Genomic DNA, 20,047 nt, shown 5'->3' on the forward strand with positions numbered 1-20,047 from the left:
TCCGACCCCAACTACAATGCACAATTGATTTTGATTTCAGTTTTTAAACTTTCTCCCTCTGCGAACAGGGCCTTGATTTCTTGAGAATTAAACTATTGGTTTGCAGAAAGACAAACTGATCTTCAGTGGCTTAGGTTGAGGAATCTCTGGGAACATTGCACAGTGTGGTTCAAGAGACGTAGAACATTAATCACATGCTGTAGTGTTCAGTGTAACGAATCCTACTTGGAGGAAACTGGGTGCTGACTAGTTCTTTCTGTGTGTGTTTTATAGGCTGGGAAGGGGATCCTGCGTACCATGAAGGCCAATAATGATGCAGTAGCAGATTTGATTCCAGTAGATGTTGCTGTCAATCTCACCTTGGCTGCTGGCTGGTACACTGCAGTTCACAGGTATGGAGAAGTTTCTGTCCATAGATTTTTGTTGATGGAGCACAACATGGGGCTTCAGTGTGTCCTAGGAACAAGAAACATCAACACTGTTTTCACTTCGATTCTGTTTGTTTCTGCAATTAATTCCACCTACCATACAATAAGGATGTGTGTTGGAGTCTTATGACTGAAGACAAAGGAAAGGTAGCCCATTCCCACCCCTACCCCCCACAAGAAACCTTACTGTTGCTATTTGAGGGGCTAGGGCTGCTCTAGTGCCAGACTCCAGGCTTCTGAAGGTTAATGCTTTTCTTTCTTTTCTTCTGCTCTCTGCACACGCTTTACTGTGTTTTCTCATTGTTCTAGTGCCTTAAAAAAAATGGTTGAATTAGTTAGATGTGCTAACTCAACCAACTAAACCATTTTTGTGTGTGGTACCCCGAATATTTCAATATATGTTAGATACTTTCTGATGCCTATAAACAAACTCCAATGACGACAAAAATTGCTCAGGTTCTTTTATCCAGTCAGATTTAAAAGTGCATGCCTAGCTTGAAAATAATTTGGTTTAACATTTTTTTCTGTATTACTTAGTACCCAAACTTTGTTTTTTGGTCAAGCAGTTTCATTCTGCTGCACTGAGCTTCCAGCTCAGACAGAACCAGACTTCTTATGGGCTATGGTGCGATGAGCATTCATTCACAAATACCCAGATATGTCCCTTATTAAATATAAATCTTCAACTTCACCTATCCATCTCCTGGACAGTCATCAACCAGGGGCCACAAGCTGCAGCTCTCTCAAGAACTTGACTAAAGTAGACTGTAAGCCTGGCCGCTAAGCAATGGCCAAGACCCCATCCCTGAGCCTATGAAAGCTGCCTCTGCAGCATCTCCAGCCACAGCCAGGGCAGCAGAAACCTGGCGCTGGCATCAAACTAGGCCAGCTCTGCTTCAAAACTTTTCTAAACTTCTAAGGTGGCCATAGAGGCAAAAACTCATAATAAAAACTTTTTAAAATATATCCAAAGCAAGAAACCTGTGAGGGAGTCGGTTGGACCATTAGATGACCGAGGGGTTAAAGGGGCTCTTAGGAAGATAAGGTCACTGCAGAAAAACTAAATTAATTCTTTGCTTCCGTGTTTACTAATGAGGATGTTGGGGAGATACCAGTTCTGGAGATGGTTTTCAGGGGTGATGAGTCAGACGAACTGAACGAAATCACTGTGAACCTGGAAGATGTAGTAGGCCAGATTGACAAACTAAAGAGTAGCAAATCACCTGGACTGGATGGTATGCATCCTAGAGTACTGAAGGAACTCAAAAATGAAATTTCTGACCTATCATTAAAACCATCCATTCTACCTGAAGACTGGAGGGTGGCCAATGTAACCCCAATATTTAAAAAAGGCTCCAGGGGTGATCCGGGTAACTATAGACCAGTGAGCCTAACCAGTGTCGGGACAAATAGTGGAAACTATTCTCAAGATCAAAATCATAGAGCATATAGAAAGACATGATGTAATGGAACACAGTCAACACGGATTTACCCAAGGGAAGTCTTGCCTAACAAATCTGCTTCATTTTTTTGAAGGGGTTAATAAACATGTGGATAAAGGTGAACCAGTAGATATAGTGTATTTGGATTTTCAAAATGCGTTTGAGAAAGTCCCTCATGAGAGGCTTCTACGAAAACTAAAAAGTCATGGGATAGGAGGCGATATCCTTTCATGGATTACAAACTGGTTAAAAGACAGGAAACAGAGAGTAGGATTAAATGGTCAATTTTCTCAGTGGAAAAGGGTAAACAGTGGAGTGCCTCAGGGATCTGTACTTGGACCGGTGCTTTTCAATATGTATATAAATGATCTGGAAAGGAATACGACGAGTAAGGTTATCAAATTTGCGGATGATACAAAATTATTCAGAGTAGTTAAATCACAAGCAGACTGTGATACATTACAGGAGGACCTTGCAAGACTGGAAGATTGGGCATCCAAATGGTAGATAAAATTTAATGTGGACAAGTGCAAGGTGTTGCATAAAGGGAAAAATAACCCTTGCTGTAGTTACACGATGTTAGGTTCTATATTAGGAGCTACCACCCAGGAAAAAGATCTAGCCATCATAGTGGCTAATACTTTAAAATCGTCGGCTCAGTGTGCTGCAGCAGTCAAAAAAGCAAACAGAATGTTAGGAATTATTAGGAAGGGAATGGTTAATACAACGGAAAATGTCATAATGCCTCTATATCGCTCCATGGTGAGACCACACCTTGAATACTGTGTACAATTCTGGTCGCCACATCTCAAAAAAAGATATAGTTGCGATGGAGAAGATACAGAGAAGGGCAACCAAAATGATAAAGGGGATGGAACAGCTCCCCTATAAGGAAAGGCTGAAGAGGTTAGGGCTGTTCAGCTTGGAGAAGAGACGACTGAGGGGGGATATGATAGAGGTCTTTAAGATCATGAGAGGTCTTGAATGAGTAGATGTGACTCGGTTATTTACACTTTCGAATAATAGGACTAGGGGGCATTCCATGAAATTAACAAGTAACACATTTAAGACTAATCGGAGAAAATTCTTTTTCACTCAACGCACAATAAAGCTCTGGAATTTGTTGCCAGAGGATGTGGTTAGTGCAGTTATTGTGGCTGGGTTCAAAAAAGGTTTGGATAAGTTCTTGGAGGAGAAGTCCATTAACGGCTATTAATCAAGTTTACTTAGGGAATAGCCACTGCTATTAAGTGCATCAGTAGTATGGGATCTTCTTGGTGTGGTCAGAAATATAGCTATCCTAAAGTTAGCCAGATAAAATTATGTGCATATCTTTTTCTGGAAATATTCAGATTTGTGCACATATGTCCCATTGAATATTTGGATAAAGTTACAAATGAATATTTCCGTATGTTTGCACCAGAGTAAGCCCAAATTTTAAGAGGCCTGCGTACATAAAATCCGAGGGTTATATGCATGGCTGACCCGGACGTGTGCCGAGCGCATTTTAGAAATAGCCTGGCCATGTGCGTAACCCCCCGCGCAGAAGTGCCAAGCCAATGAAAAGGAAAGGAAAGGGGCTGGGCAGGGGAGGGGCCGACCAGGACAGTGTCCTGGGAAAGTGCTTCTGCTCCAAAGAAGCAGTAAGTATTAAAACAAAAAAAAAAAAAAAAAAAAAAAAAAAAATATATATATATATATATATATATATATATATATATATATATAATAGGTGTTAGGGAGGAGAGGGGAAAAGGTAGGAAGGGTAATTAGGTGGTTAGGGAACTGGGAAAAATCTACTCTGCATTGTTTTTGAAAATTCCCCGCCCCCCCCCCCCCCCGGTTGCGCATGGAAGAGGTCACCCGCCTGCACATGCGTGCGTGGATATTAAAATCCGGCATGCATGTGCGTGTTGAAATTGTATTTTATTACAAGTGTGCGCCGAAACATGCATGTTATAAAATAGCCACGACCATATATGTGCAGACTTTTGAAAATCTACCTGAATATTGACATTTTTGTATCCCAGAACATATTTTGTAAACAAACCACTTCCTGAGGGAGTTTTGAGTGCATCTTGGTTTTAGTTCTGTCCCTTACTTCATTACCCAATGAAGAAAGTATAGATCTTAAGAGCTAGTCACAGATTTATTGAGTTAATACAATAAAACGCGTCAATGACAGTTTCTTTGTTGAACCTTAATTCTATATATTCAAGTAGACTAACATGGCAACCCCAAACTGTTTTCCTATTTTAATGAAAAGTTTACTAACTCATCATAGTTGGGAACTCTCAGGGTTTGATCCAAAGCTTCTTAGTTTATAAACCAAATTCATCCATATTAAAATGAGATATTGCTGCAGAATAGAAATTGAGGGGACTGGGGAGAAAGAAGGGAAGAAAAACTAAGGGGATATTGGGAAAAAGAAAATGGATGCTTGAAGAGGCTAGGAATGAGATGGAGACCTAGGAAGAGAGGGGATGAGATGGTACTTGGGGGGGAGAGAGGATACTGGGGTTAAGAGAAGATCACCTAGGAAAGCTCTATGCTCTTTCTCTATGCTCCTCTGTCGAGGAGCATAGAGAAAGAGAGGAAGAAACTTGTCAGTTCTGATAAGGGTCTACGGGCTAAGAGATCCAACTCTGGGTCTCCAGCAAGTTACAAGTTTCTCCGGGTCACTCATCCCTAGATTCATCAAAATGCACGCTATCTTAGCAGAGGTAGTTTATCACAATGTGCATTAGATTTTTCACTCCTTGTGATACTTGTACTTTGCAAAGTGCCCAGACAAGCATTTCCTTGAGTGAGAGAGAGAGAGAAAGACTCTTTCTAAGAGTTTCATATTAGTCAACTATTTATATTACTATAGGAGGGCCAGCTAGTAACTCGAGGTGGAGTTTGGTGTTCTATGGTTTTGGGACCAGTTTTACATGCAGAATGAGACGTATAAACAGCACAGTACACCTCATTGAAGATTTGATGTGATTTGGAGTGAGGAAAGTCAAACTAAGATGTGATTACTTCAAGGTTCTCTCACCCTAGCTTGATAGTACCCTGGTAGAGAGTCCATCAAGCTAGGGTGAGAGATCATTGTAGAAATCTCAATCTTTGTGTGACTTTCCTCACTCCAAATCACATCAAATCTTCAACAAGGTCTACTGTGCTGTTTGTACGTGTCACCCTACATGTAAAACTGGCCCCAAAAACCCTAGACCACCACAAAACCTCACTTCAAGTTACTAGTTGGCCCTCCTATAGCAGTTATAATAGTTGACTACTATCTGTGCCACCCTAGAGGCTCAAGCTCGCTCTCTCTCTCTCACACACACAGAATTTACAATATTTATCACAAATTGTGTTTCGGCTGTTTTGGGGATATTGCACCAGCTTAACACCAGGAAGAAAGGTGTAATTATTTCCAGCATTAAAAGCATTGCGTTACACTATCGCACGGTGTGATATGCCTCTCATTTTTCATTGATCCCACCCATTTGAAAAATTTGCATTTGCGCCACTCATTGTGATAAATATCATGAGCATTAACGCCATAATGCATTTTGATTGAATGACCCTGTCAGTAAAGGAAATAATTTACAGCAGTGTGACGTTTTAGAAAGGAGCCAGGCCTTGAGAAAAGTAGAGAAAAAAAAGATGAGTCTAAGCAGATGTGATGGAGGTATAAAAGCTTAAGAGGGAAAGGAATGATGGCATGGGAAAGACAAAAGTGGAAGGGGTGAAAAATCTAGAAGAGAGGCGGTGGGGGCATTATTAATCATTTTCTGGTACACATAATGGGGCGGATTTTAAATGCCCTGCGCTCGTAAATCCGGCCGGATTTATGTGCGCAGGGCCCTCGCGCGCCTATTTTGCATAGGCCGCCGGCGTTTTGGGGCGCGACGCCGGCCCAGGGGCATGGTCGAGGCCTCCGGAACCAGCCCCCGGGTCGGGTGATCGCGCTCAGCAGCCCGCTGGCGCGGCGTAGATTTATGTCTGCTTTTAGCAGTGTAAATCATGAAACAAAGGTAAGGGGGGGGTTTAGATAGGGCCGGGGGGGTGGTGGGTTAGGTATGGGGAAGGGAGGGGAAGGTGGGGGGAGGGCGAAGGAAAGTCCCTCCGAGGCCGCTCTGAAATCGGAGCGGCCTCGGAGGGAACAGGCAGCGCGCACAGGTTGCACAAATGTCACCACCTTGCGCGCGCCGACCCCGGATTTTTATAAGATACGCGCGTATCTTATAAAATCCAGCGTACTTTTGTTCGCACCTGGTGCGCAAACAAAAGTACGCGATCGCACAAATTTAGAAAATCTACCCCAATAAAAGTAGATTTTTTTCTGTTTCTTCATATTTAACTCATTGTTGACCTACTTAAAGATAAAGCACATTGGTGCCTACTTAAAAGTGAATTTTAAAAGCCCGGCACATGCCAAAACCGAGAGATACGCACACAAGTCGGGCAGGCATGTGCCAAGTGGATACACTGCGTGCACAAATGAAAAGTTCAAAATAGGCGTGGTCTGGACTTGGCATGGGGATTCCTGTAATTTAACTTGAAATTGGCACGTCACTGCCATGTCACTTTACTTCTGCTATGGATGACGTAAGTTATAAAACAAAAAAATCTAGGCAGATTATCAGGGTTTTAAAGGTTGGGACTAATAGGTGAGAAGGAAGGCTATTAAACTAGTGGGGATTTGGAAGTCCCATCTTTTACCTGGGTGAACTGGGAAAGAATTGAGAAAACTGGTAATAATGTCAGTGCACTGCTTTTAAAATCCCCCCACTTATGCCGTAGAAGTGACATTTGCACGTATAAGCGCGTGTCCGCTTAAAATTGCGTGCGCATATCATAAAATGGCCACATCGCTGAATATGGGCAGACGAATGCGTGCACATGTGCGCCTGCGCACCGGTTTAAAAATTACCATCCCTGTGATTTCTGTTCATTCATGTCTACTGGAAAACACTGAACAAATTTCTTCTAATATTGCTGTCCTCTACCCTCACCAATCACAGGACAGACAAATTTCAAAGGTTTCTGGGTACGTTAATCATACTGTATTTAGTTATCTATTCACAAAACGTATAGCCCACCATAAATTCCAAACCTTCTCTTCCTGGCGGATAACAACCAATATCGAAAATAACAGATTAAATAATATTAAATTATAATTATGTTTTCAAGAAGATGGGGGGGGGGGGGTTCTAATTTCTTTGTGTTGAAATTTATTTCAGTTTTATTATTTTAGTTCCACCACCTTAATAACATATTATAAAAACTGAATATTAGAATCAGTGTTTACACAATTTATGAGTTACTAGTGTATTCATCCAGAGTACTGTACATTACTTAGTACGGAATACCTATGTCAAATTAGTGCAGAGGATTTCGGGAGGCTATACTCTACAAAATTTGTACTGTAATCTAGCTGTGACAATGACATTAGCCTCCTTACGTTTGTGAAAGGCACCATGGGATCATTAATGATCACGCAGCAGGTAGGTCATAATACGGCTTTATACTGTGCTGACAGAGTGGGAAATATTGCCTCCTCAGCTCTTCTACCAGTGATCCTCAGACACTTCTTATCCAAGTGCTAGCTATACCCAACCCTACTTTTAAGATTTTTTTTAATCTTTCGGGACAGAAACAAAGATGTTGAAGCTGTGCATGTGTCTTCATCTGTAACACCTGAGGTTTGATTGGGTCCAGATTAAAATAAAATATTTTCAATTTGCTGTACAACTATAGAGGATCAATTTTCATTAAATGCAAATTTGCATAACATTTCAACCGAGCTAGAAACATTTGAAAGTTTTATCAAATCAGCTTTTTTTTTTTTTTAAACAAAACATTAAAGAAAACCAAATCTGAAGCAGATCCAAAACGCCATTTCATTTCTTTAAAATAATCAAAATCAGATTTTGACAAAAATCTGATTTAGATTATCTAACAGATTTGCTCAGAAAAAGTCCAGATTTCCCCAGGAGATCTGAGGAAAATAAATGGCCTTTAAGCTCAAGCCAGGCTAAAAAGCACCTGGTTTGAGTCAGCTTTGAATTGTTCACACGTCTTTGATTGCAACATTGCATCGAAATGATTGGCACCTCATTTTGGTACAGAAATATGATCAGACATTCCAAAGATTATGGGTTATGTCCTTGGAGTTGTGAAAAACAAGGAATAATTAAATCCTTCTTGATTTTATTCATAAGTACCACCAACTGGCCTGAGCTTGCCATGGAAGGGCAGACTACAAATGTAAAATAAGTAAATAAACCATGTATACTTGGACATATGTAAATTGCCTGCACCATTATTCATTTGTCAGGAATCTGTCACAGGAACCATGTAATACAATTTGTGAAGCTTTATGTTTCTTTATCATTCCCTTTAAACAGGATCCAAAATCCAGTTGTTCTTTGTACAGGATGAGCCTCAGAAGAAGACAACCTCCAGAGCACTAGGACCACAAAATAAAATCAAGCCAGCCAGCTTTCTAATAACTTGTTTCATTTATTACAAAAGCTTTCCATCTCCCTTTCTGCAATGTTCAGATACCAGCCCTGGTTTATTAACCACTTCTCCTAATGTGTTCCTGTTTATTTTATCTTTTGGTATCTTAGTAAAGAGGGAAAGGGGAAGGCTCAAGGCCCGGGCCAGGCACTGCTATTATTATTATTATTTTTTTATTGTATTTTCAATAATCTTTATAATAACGAATTATAAATTTAAATACAGATATTTTGCATTATTACATAATCATTTTCAAAATAAAAAGAAAAATTTTCTTATAGTTTCAACATATCTGCATAATTCAGGTAATATTTACGAGCTAATAGTAAATAAGCGGTTATTTTGGAAAATGGGGATCTCGCCATCCCTCATATAATACAATCAGAGGTTACAGTGGACTTCTTTCAATTTACTTATAGCCAGTCTCTGTGGTAGTTGGGGTATGGAAGTCCAAAACATTTGGAGCTGAGAAACTTCAAAAAAGGGAATGGTTAATAGAACGGAAAATGTCATAATGCCTCTGTATCGCTCCATGGTGAGACCACACCTTGAATACTGTGTACAATTCTGGTCGCCGCATCTCAAAAAAGATATAGTTGCAATGGAGAAGGTACAGAGAAGGGAACCAAAATGATAAAGGGGATGGAACAGCTCCCCTATGAGGAAAGGCTGAAGAGGTTAGGGCTGTTCAGCTTGGAGAAGAGACGGCTGAGGGGGGATATGATAGAGGTCTTTAAGATCATGAGAGGTCTTGAACGAGTAGATGTGACTCGGTTATTTACACTTTCAAATAATAGAAGGACTAGGGGGCGTTCCATAAAGATAGCAAGTAGCACATTTCAGACTAATCGGAGAAAATTCTTTTTCACTCAACGCACAGTAAAGCTCTGGAATTTGTTGCCAGGGGATGTGGTTGGTGCAGTTAGTGTAGCTGCTTTCAAAAAAGGTTTGGATAAGTTCTTGGAGGAGAAGTCCATTAATGGCTATTAATCAGTTATACTTAGGGAATAGCCACTGCTATTAATTGCATCAGTAGCATGGGTTCTTCTTAGTGTTTGGGTAATTGCCAGGTTCTTGTGGCCTGGTTTTGGCCTCTGTTGGAAACAAGATGCTGGGCTTGTTGGACCCTTGGTCTGGCCCAGCATGGCAATTTCTTATGTTCTTATGACTTGAATAATTAATTTCACATCTGCAAGGGAATTTTAGCAGAAATCTAACTCCAATAGCTTATACATCTGGTCTTAATCTCAGAAAAGTTTTTCTCCTAACTTGCGTTATCCTTGCCAAGTCTGGATAAATCCAGATTTTCTGGCCATGGAAGATTTCTATACGCTTCTTCAAAAATAATCGCAAAACAGCGTTACGGTCTGTTGGAAACACAAAAGATACAGATAGTGAAGCCCTTGTCTTAATTTCAGTATCTATTGATGTTTCCAATATTTCAGACAAATCAAGAGATCTTCCCAGAATCTCTCCACCAGGTACTATGTCAACTGTAGATCTTACTGGTAAATAATAAACTTTAGAAAAAAACAGGCAACGTTTGCTGTTGCATCTTCAATATTTGCATTAAATACCTATTAAACATTTGTTTAGCGGAAATTAATTTAAGCATTGGGAAATTCAATACCTGAAGGTTTAATTATTTTATAGAATTTTCCCTAAATTCCAATTTTTTTTCATTTAGCAATTCAGATTTAATAAACTTCTGCTGAAATTCTTCTACTTTTCCCAATCGACTTTCATACTTTTCCATATTTGATTTATTTGAAGCTACTGAATTTTCCAAATTTATAAAACGCTATTGAACATTTAATGTATTCTGAGATAAATTAACTATAGCTTTTTCTAAAGATTTAATCGCAGTCTAGAGTGAGCCAAGTGTGATCTCTGATGCTTTTTGAGGTATAATTAAATTCTCCAGTATGGACTCTCCTTCTCGCCCCACAGCCTGGTCTCCTCTCCTCATACCTTCAGCTATCTGAAAAGGTAAATCCTCTGGACTCCCATTCCCACCAGGGGTACTTCCAACTCCCGTTGAACTCGCATGTTGAGGTGGGGAGGGAGTGCTAAGAGCTCCTGGGCTATTATTTTTGCTGTTAAAAAACATTTCATGGGATTGGGGAGTGAAGCTCTTGGCCAGTGGGAGGTGGGGGGGGGGAGGGTTAATTGTGGTGAAGGAGGTGGGAATCAGGCTGGGAGCAAAACCAGTGCGTCCCAATAGGCGAACTAGGTGGTCGTCTAGTATGCCAGCTATTGGGGGGAGGCGGCAAAAAGCCATGTGGGCCCACGAGCAGAGCCCATCCCACTCACGGCCGAGAGAAGTAGACGCTCAGCAGGCCGTGAGCAGCAGAGGGAGGGGGTGGGCACAAGGCATAAAGTTTGCCTAGGGTGCCTAATACCCCTTGCACCAGCCCTGGCTGGGAGACCCATGACAAATTGTTTTCTTTTCTTTTGAAAATATCCAGATAAGTAACTGGTTATTTGGCCACACAAGGACAGATAACTTTAGTCCATCACCAGCCATATTCAAATGAAGGCAGGCTAGGGTTAAAGTTATCCGGCTAAATTTAGCTGGATAACTTGTTCACTAAATGGCCTACTAAATATTGGCCCCATTGGGTTTATGATCTTTCATCAGCCTAACCACTTTGGTGTTCAAGTCATTCAAATTCATTTTGGACTCTAGAGGTCACCCTGAGTGTCATTTTCAAATAAACTTTTCCTATTAACATCTTTGCGGTATTCCTCACAAAGATATTGAACAAAATTGACCTCAGGACAGACCCTGAGGCACTCCATTGATTGTCCTGACTTTGCTACAGTAAATTCTACTTATCACTATACTCTGTGGGGTAGATTTTCAAATACCGCGAATAGGCGTACTTTTGTTGGCGCTCCAGGCGCAAACAAAAGTATGCTGGATTTTAGTAGATACGCGCGGAGCTGCGCGTATCCGCTAAAATCCGGGATCGGCGCGCGCAAGGCTATCGATTCTGTATAGCCGGCGTGCGCCGAGCCGCGCAGCCTACCCCGTTCCCTCCGAGGCCGCTCCGAAATCGGAGCGGCCTCGGAGGGAATCCTCTAACGCCCTCCCCTCACCTTCCCCTCCCTTCCTCTACCTAACCCACCCCCCCCGGCCCTGTCTAAACCCCATCCTTACCTTTGTCGGGGGATTTACGCCTCCCGGAGGGAGAAGTAAATCCCCGCGCGCCAGCAGGCCGCTAGCGCGCCGGGACGTGACCTGGGGGCGGGTCCGGAGGGCACGGCCATGCCCACGGACCGCCCCGGGCCGTAGCCACGCCCCCGAGCCCGCCCCCTGGAACGCTCCCGACACGCCCCTGCGCTCGGTCCCGCCCCGACACGCCCCCCTCCGAAAACCCCGGGATTTACGCGAATCCCGGGGCTCTGTGCGCGCCGGTAGGCCTATGTAAAATAGGCTCACCGGCGCGCAGGGCCCTGCTCGCCTAAATCCGCCCGGTTTTGGGCGGATTTAGGCGAGCAGGGCTCTGAAAATCCGCCCCTGTATCCCTTAACCAGATTTTAGTCCTCTTCACTACCGTGGTGCCCAGATTACAGTCTTCATCTTTTTAAAAACACTTAACCAGACTGTGTATTCTACACAAATTAACTATCTGTTTCCCCATATGCCTTCTTCCAATCTTAGCTCATCTTTATATTCTCTGTCACATACATACATTATTTATATCTACAGTGGACATCTGCATAAATGCTTGTACACTCATATCTATTATTCTTGCTCTCACACAATTATTCTAGATATAAGAAATGATAATGCACAGTACATTTATTACACTATTTAAGTGAAACCCCCCTAACAAGAGACAGAGGATTGAGCATGCTACCATTTAAGTGAACTTCAGCAGAGAAAAAAAGGACAATGCAACTTTGTAACTTGAGCCATCAGTCCAGGAAATTGAAAAGATTGCTAGACCCATTACTGTGAAGGTACTTAAACAACCATTGAATAGGCAAGTCAGGGATTCAGGTAGGGGATTTGCATGTCACAGCCCCTTGGACTACAGCTGGTAATTTTGCAGGAAATATTACTAAAACGTAAAGGACCCAACTCCACCCCCTGGACTGCCATTGGGGTCCATGCCATCCTAGGGGACCTGACTGCACCTCTGGACCTACCACTGGGATCCCCTTGCTCAAGGGGGGACTGCTCCACCTCTGGATCTGCTGCTGTCTTTCAGTTCTCCTCCATTGGTAGGAGGGCTTTTCCTGGCTTGGATTTTACAGCTCCACTTGGTTTATGACTGTTTAGCATTCAGTGATTCAGGTCCTCTGCAGTCTCAGCTTTCAGTGATTTTAGCTTCACTAAGCTCATGGCCAGTCATTCACTGTTATCCCACCTGGATAAGGCAACTTCTTTCAGTCTAGCTTTTGCTTTCTCTGATGTCTGACCCTGTATGGTCACCTTCTCTCATCCAAAAGGCCAAGACCCAAGCAGGATCATGCAAAGAGACCATGTGCATGCCCCTCCATCCTGCCTGGCTACCCCTTGTGTTGTCTGGGAACTCAAGTTTCTGAATACCCTTGTTAGTCAGGGTGAGAATCCGTTTGCTTCCTAGGACTGTTCTTCAATACACTTCTCTCATAAATCCCTTTCCCAATCATAGCTCTATAATATAGTAGTTTGAATCCTTTGCTTTTAGTAATATTTCCTGCAAAATAACCAGCTGTAGTCCAGGGGGCTGTGACATGCAAATCTTCTACCTGATTCTTTCACTTGCCTATTCAATGGTCATTTAAGTACCTTCACAGTAAGGGGTCTAGCTATCTTTTCAATTTCCTGGGATGGTGGCTCAAGTTACATAGTCCAATAAAACAAATCGGAAGGCGGTCCCACGTAGCCAAGGCAAAAACAAACAAAGGGACAACCTTATGCCGTGGAAGAATTTTATTAAAGAGCACGACTCCGACCGAGTTTCACCAATTAAGGCTGCATCAGGGGCTAAAAATGTAAAAAATTTAAAATTAAAAAAACTTAAAAAAAAATTACAAAGTCAATTACAGTCCTTCACAACTTTTACATGTAAGCTCCATATTCATACTCCTGTGTATTCATAAAAAAACAGAATATAATATGGTAGCGTCTAAATTGAATAGGTTTTCAAAATGAAACAAGATTCTCACAAAATTTCATCAGAATTTAACTCATTAAAGTTTGAAAATGATCTGAAATGAAATAGGAAATTTCATCTCATTTTCTATTTTGTTTCTCCCAAATTCCCATCCTTACTGGTGAGCGCCAATACATTATCATTAAAATATATTGTAATATCAAAGGCCCTAGTAGCCAGTTTAAATTCCATCATGCCACTACAAGGAAATGGGAGAGGAGAGTTTGGCAAGAGCAAAGGATTGGGTGGGTGTTACTACAGAGCCAGCCCAGCCTGTCAGGAGTACAAGCAATACTAATAGCAGCAAGAAAAAAAGGAGTCCTGCCACTAAACTTAAGAAATTGGAACCTCTGACAGAAAGCAATATTTACATACTTGCCATGCTTTCTGATCCATGGGTGAAAGGGAGTCTTGCCTTCTAGTCCCAGCATCTCACATGAAGGAGGAGTTACTGGTGGCTAGGGTTCACAAACAGAAACACCAGAGGCACAGGCACAGTGGGGATGAAGCACAGGAAAGAGTGGCCTCCCCAGAATGTAGTGCAAACATAAGCAGCACCCTGTCAACTACCACTTTGTCCCCCAAATTAACAGCCAAAGCCACACTACACCCATAGAACCATCTTACCTGATGCAGGCCAGAGTTAAAAAAGCTGGCAAGAGAGACCCTCACCTCATCCCAGCAGAAATTTCTGTGACTTGCTAGCAGAGTCATTTAAAAACATGGACTCAAATTTGCTGGCATATTGGGCACACAAGACCATGGTCTCGCCAGACCTGTCCAAGGTGACTCAGCATAATCTCTCCTTACCACCAACAAGTGTATCCAGTGAACATGTCTTCTCAATGATAGGGGACAAAATGAGCCCTCATTGTTTAAGGCTGGTGCCAAAGTTAACAGAAAAGTAGATCTTTTTGAAAATCTGTCTTTGCTAGGTTTGTCAGAATTTCCATGTAAATAGCAGGACAAATGAAAGTACGTTGGAGGTCTTGCTGCCACTCTCCCTAGCAACCATGGCCTTGATGCTATACCTTGGGGATTTTGCTGCCACTCTGTTATACTGCCATCCATGCCCGTGATACTACACCTTGAAGTCTTGCTGCCACTCTGCCTAGCTTCCATGCAGCTTATGCTATACCTTGGGGGTCTTGCTGCTACTCTTCTAGCTGCCATGCCCCTGATAGCATCTTGGGATTATTGCTGCCACTCTCCCTAACTTCCATCTATGCCCAGCTGCTACATCTTGGGAAGGTCTTGCCAGTCTGCCTTGCTGCTATACCACTTATGCAACAAACTTTTGTGTTTTCTGCCCTTATTCTACTCCTTTGTGCTCTTGCTGCTGCACTACCTAGCTGCCATGCCCCTGACACTACAACTTGGGGGTCTTGCTGCCATTTTGCCTTGCTGCTATAACCCTTAATCTACTTCTTGAGGGTTGTTATGCTAACATGTTGTTTGCTAATTGGATCCATCTAGTTCATCCATCCTACTTCTTTCTTGGTTATACTGGGGTATTTTGTCCCCCTCCCCAGGCCTCAAATAAAAGAAAAAAATACAAGCTTCTCCTCCTACCCCACCTCTTTCATGGTTCTATACCTTGCTGTCTATATCTGCCACTGTTACTTCCCAGCCTGCTCTTGGCTATTTCATGGTATTATGGAAAATACCTGCAACTACATGTATCATTTTGCTGCTTTGCAGTGCTGTGAGGAATTCATGCCACTGTTCCTGCTCTTTTGGTGCCTTCATTGTTGTGGACTGTCGATGCAACTATTCTTGGTTCCCTTTGCCCTTCTCATGATGTCTTGGGGGTTTTGATTTCTCTGCTGTTTGTAATACTCAAACTTCATTCTACACCTTTGAGGTTTTGATGCCTCTGTGCTGTTAGTAGTACTCCACACTCTATATGTTGGGAGTTTTGATGCCTCCATTCTGTTTATGATACCCTACCCACACACTACACCTTGGGGTCTTTAAAGCCTTCATGCTGTTTGAGATAACCCACCTTTCAGTGCCTTGGGGTTTTTGATGCCTCTGTACTATTTGCAATACCTCACCTGCACTATATGCCTTGGGGGTTTTGAGGCCTCTGTGCTGTTAGCAGTACTCCAGACTCTACACTTGAGAAATTGTGATACCTCTATGCTATTTGTGATTCTACACAATCTACATCTTGGGGGTTTTGATGCCTTATTGCATAGAAGACTAAGCGTGATGAACTTTGCCCACTCTTCTCCCATTTGTTCCTCTTGGAAAGAGACAATAATCATGCAGTATCCCAAATTCCACTGTGGTATTTCCTACACTCACCACCAATAGTGGAGGACTGATGCCCAGGAGTGGTTCAGAATTACCCCCAAGTTCAAAAGGCACAGTTCGGTGTAGTACAGCAGTTTTCACTATAACTGCCAAACAAATGCTTGGTGGCGATTAAAAAAAAAGTACTGTCCTTAATCAGTGTACATAGCTTTCAGGTGTGGTTCCTCAGACCAGTCCACTTCCATCTCATCGCCCTCCATCCATGACTGTAGCTGTGTTTTTCTACAGAGGAAAACAGCTCTTTCCCCTTCCTTTCTGTCCATTAAAATGTTGCCCTCACCCTTATGCCAAGTGAGGTCAAAGTCCTCACCCTTCTCTTTGAGACCCCACCCTCCGAGATCCATAATTCCCTAAGTGTATTAATCTTTCCAGGAAATGATGTTTCTATCCTCTCTCTCTCTCTCTGCTCTGGGGTTCTTCCTGACAGCTTGCCTATATGCCTTTCATCTGGGACACTTTGGCTTCCTTGCCCTCAATACAGATTCGCTATCTGTTACATTCTCTATATCCTAACCTGACCTATAGGAGGGGCGTCCTATGGATCTTTGTATCCTAGTGTCACTGTGAACTGATTCTCCAGTAAATGTCTCATTCCCCTATGAGAAGAGTCCCAACTTATCATATACCATCCCCTCTTTTTATCATTCTCTTTTGAAAACAGATGTAACTAACTGAATGCTGCTTAGAGAGAATGTCAGTATTTATTTCACCCTTACCTGGTCTCTAAAGGACCTGAAATTTATAGGATTATAAAGCTAAGTACCATTTTTTAAGATGGGGGTTTGTGTTCTTCATCTGATTAAGCCATTTTAAAGGAGCATGATTGGTAATTTGCACAAACTTTCTACCTAACAAGTAGTAGGGGAGTGCTTCTGCTGCCCACTTCACTACTAAGTACTCCTTTTTAATTGTGGCATAGTTTTGGTCATGGAGTAATAGTTTCCTACTTAGATTGAGGACTGGATGCTCTTCCCCTTGGTGAATTTATAACAGAACAGTGCCCAATCCCAGTGCAGAAGCATCTGTTTGTAGCATGAAGCTCTTCAAAAAATCAATCCCTTTTAATAACAGGATTCTGAAATAAAGCTTCTTTTATTGACTGAAAAGCAGCTTGTTCTAGCAGACCCCAGTGAAACTGGTTTGGTTACCTTTTCTTCAGCAGCGCTGTTAGTGGACTAGCTTTATCTGTGAAATGGGGAATAAAACGGTGGCAATGCCCTATGAGTCTTAAAAATGCTCATGGTTTCCTCTTAGGCAAGGGAGATTCCTTTATACCTTGTTTAGCATTGGATGAACCATTCCCCCTCCCCACTATATGTCCTATGTATTAAACCTCATGATGAGCTAGAGCACCACATCATATAGTCATGTCCACACCACTTCTATTCTAGGTAAGTGGGATTCCCAATCTGAGGAATTAATAATGATATCATTAGATAAACAGCTGCATACTGCTGATGGGGTTTGAGTATGGCATCAACCAACTGTTGACAGGTTTCAGTAGCTCGATGTAAGCCAAAGGGCATTTGAATGAACTGGTACAACCCTTGAGGGGTCATAAAGGCCATTCACTCGTGCTGTAGGGTAGGCATTGAATTGAGATATAGCATTAACCTGTTTAAAATCAATGTAAAAGTGCAAAGTACCATCTGCCTTAGGAACCAGGACCACAAGGCTGGCCCACAGTCATAACAGCTCAAATACTTCTTTAATTACCCCTTGGTATTTTGTCTCTGGGAATCTATAGAGATATTTATGGATTATTTTTCCTGATACAGTGATGATTCTGTGAGACACTAAAGTAGTGTGGCCCAAGTATGGTGAGAAAACATCCCGTATCTGACATAAAATACATATAGCATTAGTTCTGGTGAAATCGTAAATTCTGCTCCTGCCTCCATCTCCCTGACTTGGGGTCCCAACTCCTCATCCTCTTGTGACTGGGGGAAAAGCAATGAATGCCTTTCAATCCAAGGTTTCAACAGATTAACGTGGTATACTTGGGTATGTTCCTTCCATGTTTCAATTTCTTAATCTAAGGGATTTAATTGCTTTTTTTATTGTGGCTGGTCCTTTCCACTTAGCCCACTGTTTGTTAGAAGATGTTGGAACCAAAATTAACACCTTGTTCCCTGTTTCAAATGGTCTTTTTGGGGCCTGCCAATCATATTATGTCCTCTGTTTATCCTGGGCCTCTTTCAAATTTTCAGAGGCTACTCTCATAGCCTCTATGATGCAAATTTTAAGACCTGCCAAATAAGATAAAACATCTTGGGGATACTTGTTTCTCCCTCCCATCATTCAGGCCTATCCTGTAAAGTGCGGCCGCGTTTACCCTGCTCCTAAGCCGTTTTTAACTTCGTTTTCGGCCGCGTTAGCCCTTACTGCGATCCCGAATCCCCTTTAACCTACTCCTACCGCGGCCTAAATTCCCTGGGCAACCCCTTCCGCCCGCGGCATGCATATTGCATGCAAACGAGCGAATTAGCGCGATATTGCATGCAAACGAGCGAATTAGCTATTCACCTAGCATCCCGTAACCTGCGCCCCGACTAACGCTACCTTTCCCTGCCGTTTTGTCGCGCGTTTAACCTGCAAACTTACTGCCTACCCTGACCCAGGCGGTAGAGGCATGGGTAAGGGTAGGTGGAAAGCTTTCCCCCAGCCCCCGCTCACCTGCCCCCGCCGCGATCATGGGTGCTGGTCTCCGTGGCAGCCCCGGGCCTCTCCCCTGCTCCCAAAGCCAAAAAAAAAAAAAAAAGTGAAAAAAAACGTTGCAGCCCCCCTCCGATGTCCGGACTGGGGCTGCCACGGAGACTGCAACGGCAAAGCGACTTTTCAGTGTCCCCCTTCCTCTCGGAGCAGGGCGCGAAAAGCCGCCTTGCTCTGGGAGGAGGGGGGACACTGACAGCGACGAAGCTTTCCCCCAGCCCGGACACCGGCGAAGCCAGAAGACAGCGGCGGAGAAACGGCGAAACGACTTTTCAGTGTCCCCCCTCCTCTCGGAGCAGGGCGGAAAAGCCACCTTGCTCCGGGAGGAGGGGGGACACTGACAACGGCGAAGACAGCGGCAAAGCGACATTTCAGTGTCCCCCCTCCTCTCGGAGCAGGGCGCGAAAAGCCGCCTTGCTCCGGGAGGAGGGGGGGACACTGACAGCGGCGAAGCGACTTTTCAGTGTCCCCCCTCCTCTCGGAGCAGGGCGCGAAAAGCCGCCTTGCTCCGGGAGGAGGGGGGACACTAGCAACGATGAAGCAACTTACTTTTCTGAAGCCATCATCAGGAACACATGCGATCGTAGCTCCTCCCGATGAAGACAAAGATGGCCGCCTGCACGGGGAAAGTGTGCAATTGGCCGCTCAAGATGTGATGTCGTGACGTCACGTCTTCAGGGGCCAATTGTACGCTTTCCCCGTGCAGGCGGCCATCTTGTTGGGAGGAGCTACGGGAGCCAGATCGTGTTCCTGCTGATGGCTGATGGCTGCAAAAAAGATAAGTTTTGCCGGCGTCCAAAAGCGACTTACTTTTGGGATCTTGACAGATCCCAAAAGTAAGTCGCTTTTGAAAAAAACCAAAATTTGCTCCCCTTTTTTTTTTTGCTTCGCCGCTGTCACCTCTTCTCCCCCCTCCTGGAGCAGGGCGCGAAAGCAGCCTTGCTCCGGGAGGAGGGAGAACAGACTGACAGCGGTCAGGTCGGGTCCGGGCTGGGGGAAAGCTTCGCCGCTGTCATCTCTCTCCCCTCCTCCCGAAGCAGGCCTTGCTCCGGGAGGGGGGGAGAAGCGCTGTCGGGTCAGATCAGATGGAAAAGTAAGTTGCTTCGCCACTGTCATCTCTCTCTCCACCTCCCGGAGCAAGGCCTGCTTCGGGAGGAGAGGAGAGAGATGACAGCAGCGAAGCAACTTATTTTTGCATCCGATCGGACCAGACTTCCTGGTATCTGTCATTTCAAATGACATTTGAAATGACAGATACCAGCGTGGCGTGAAGCCTTAGGCCCGCGCACCCAGGATCCTGTATAGGCGCTCTATCCAGTATCCTGGGTTGCGCGGGACTAAGGCTTTTCGGACGCGGCTTACATTTACATATAATTAGGCTTCAGGATCGAGCGGTAGGTGAGCTGCACTGTGCGGGCGGTAACCGCGGGTGCCGTAGGCACTAACGCAGCTCTTCCTACCGCTCGGTACTGGATCACCC

General features: G+C 43.6%; 1 protein-coding gene across 1 annotated transcript in view; it reads left to right on the forward strand.

Annotated features, from left to right (window-relative positions):
- FAR2 (fatty acyl-CoA reductase 2) overlaps positions 1-20,047 on the forward strand; it is a 633,073-nt gene that overhangs the window by 481,436 nt on the left and 131,590 nt on the right. Inside the window, 1 exon segment of the mRNA XM_029599995.1 lies at positions 274-392. Coding sequence (XP_029455855.1) covers positions 274-392 — 119 coding nt within the window.

The sequence above is a fragment of the Rhinatrema bivittatum genome, chromosome 4 (genome assembly GCF_901001135.1).
Source record: "Rhinatrema bivittatum chromosome 4, aRhiBiv1.1, whole genome shotgun sequence".
NCBI lineage: Eukaryota > Metazoa > Chordata > Amphibia > Gymnophiona > Rhinatrematidae > Rhinatrema > Rhinatrema bivittatum.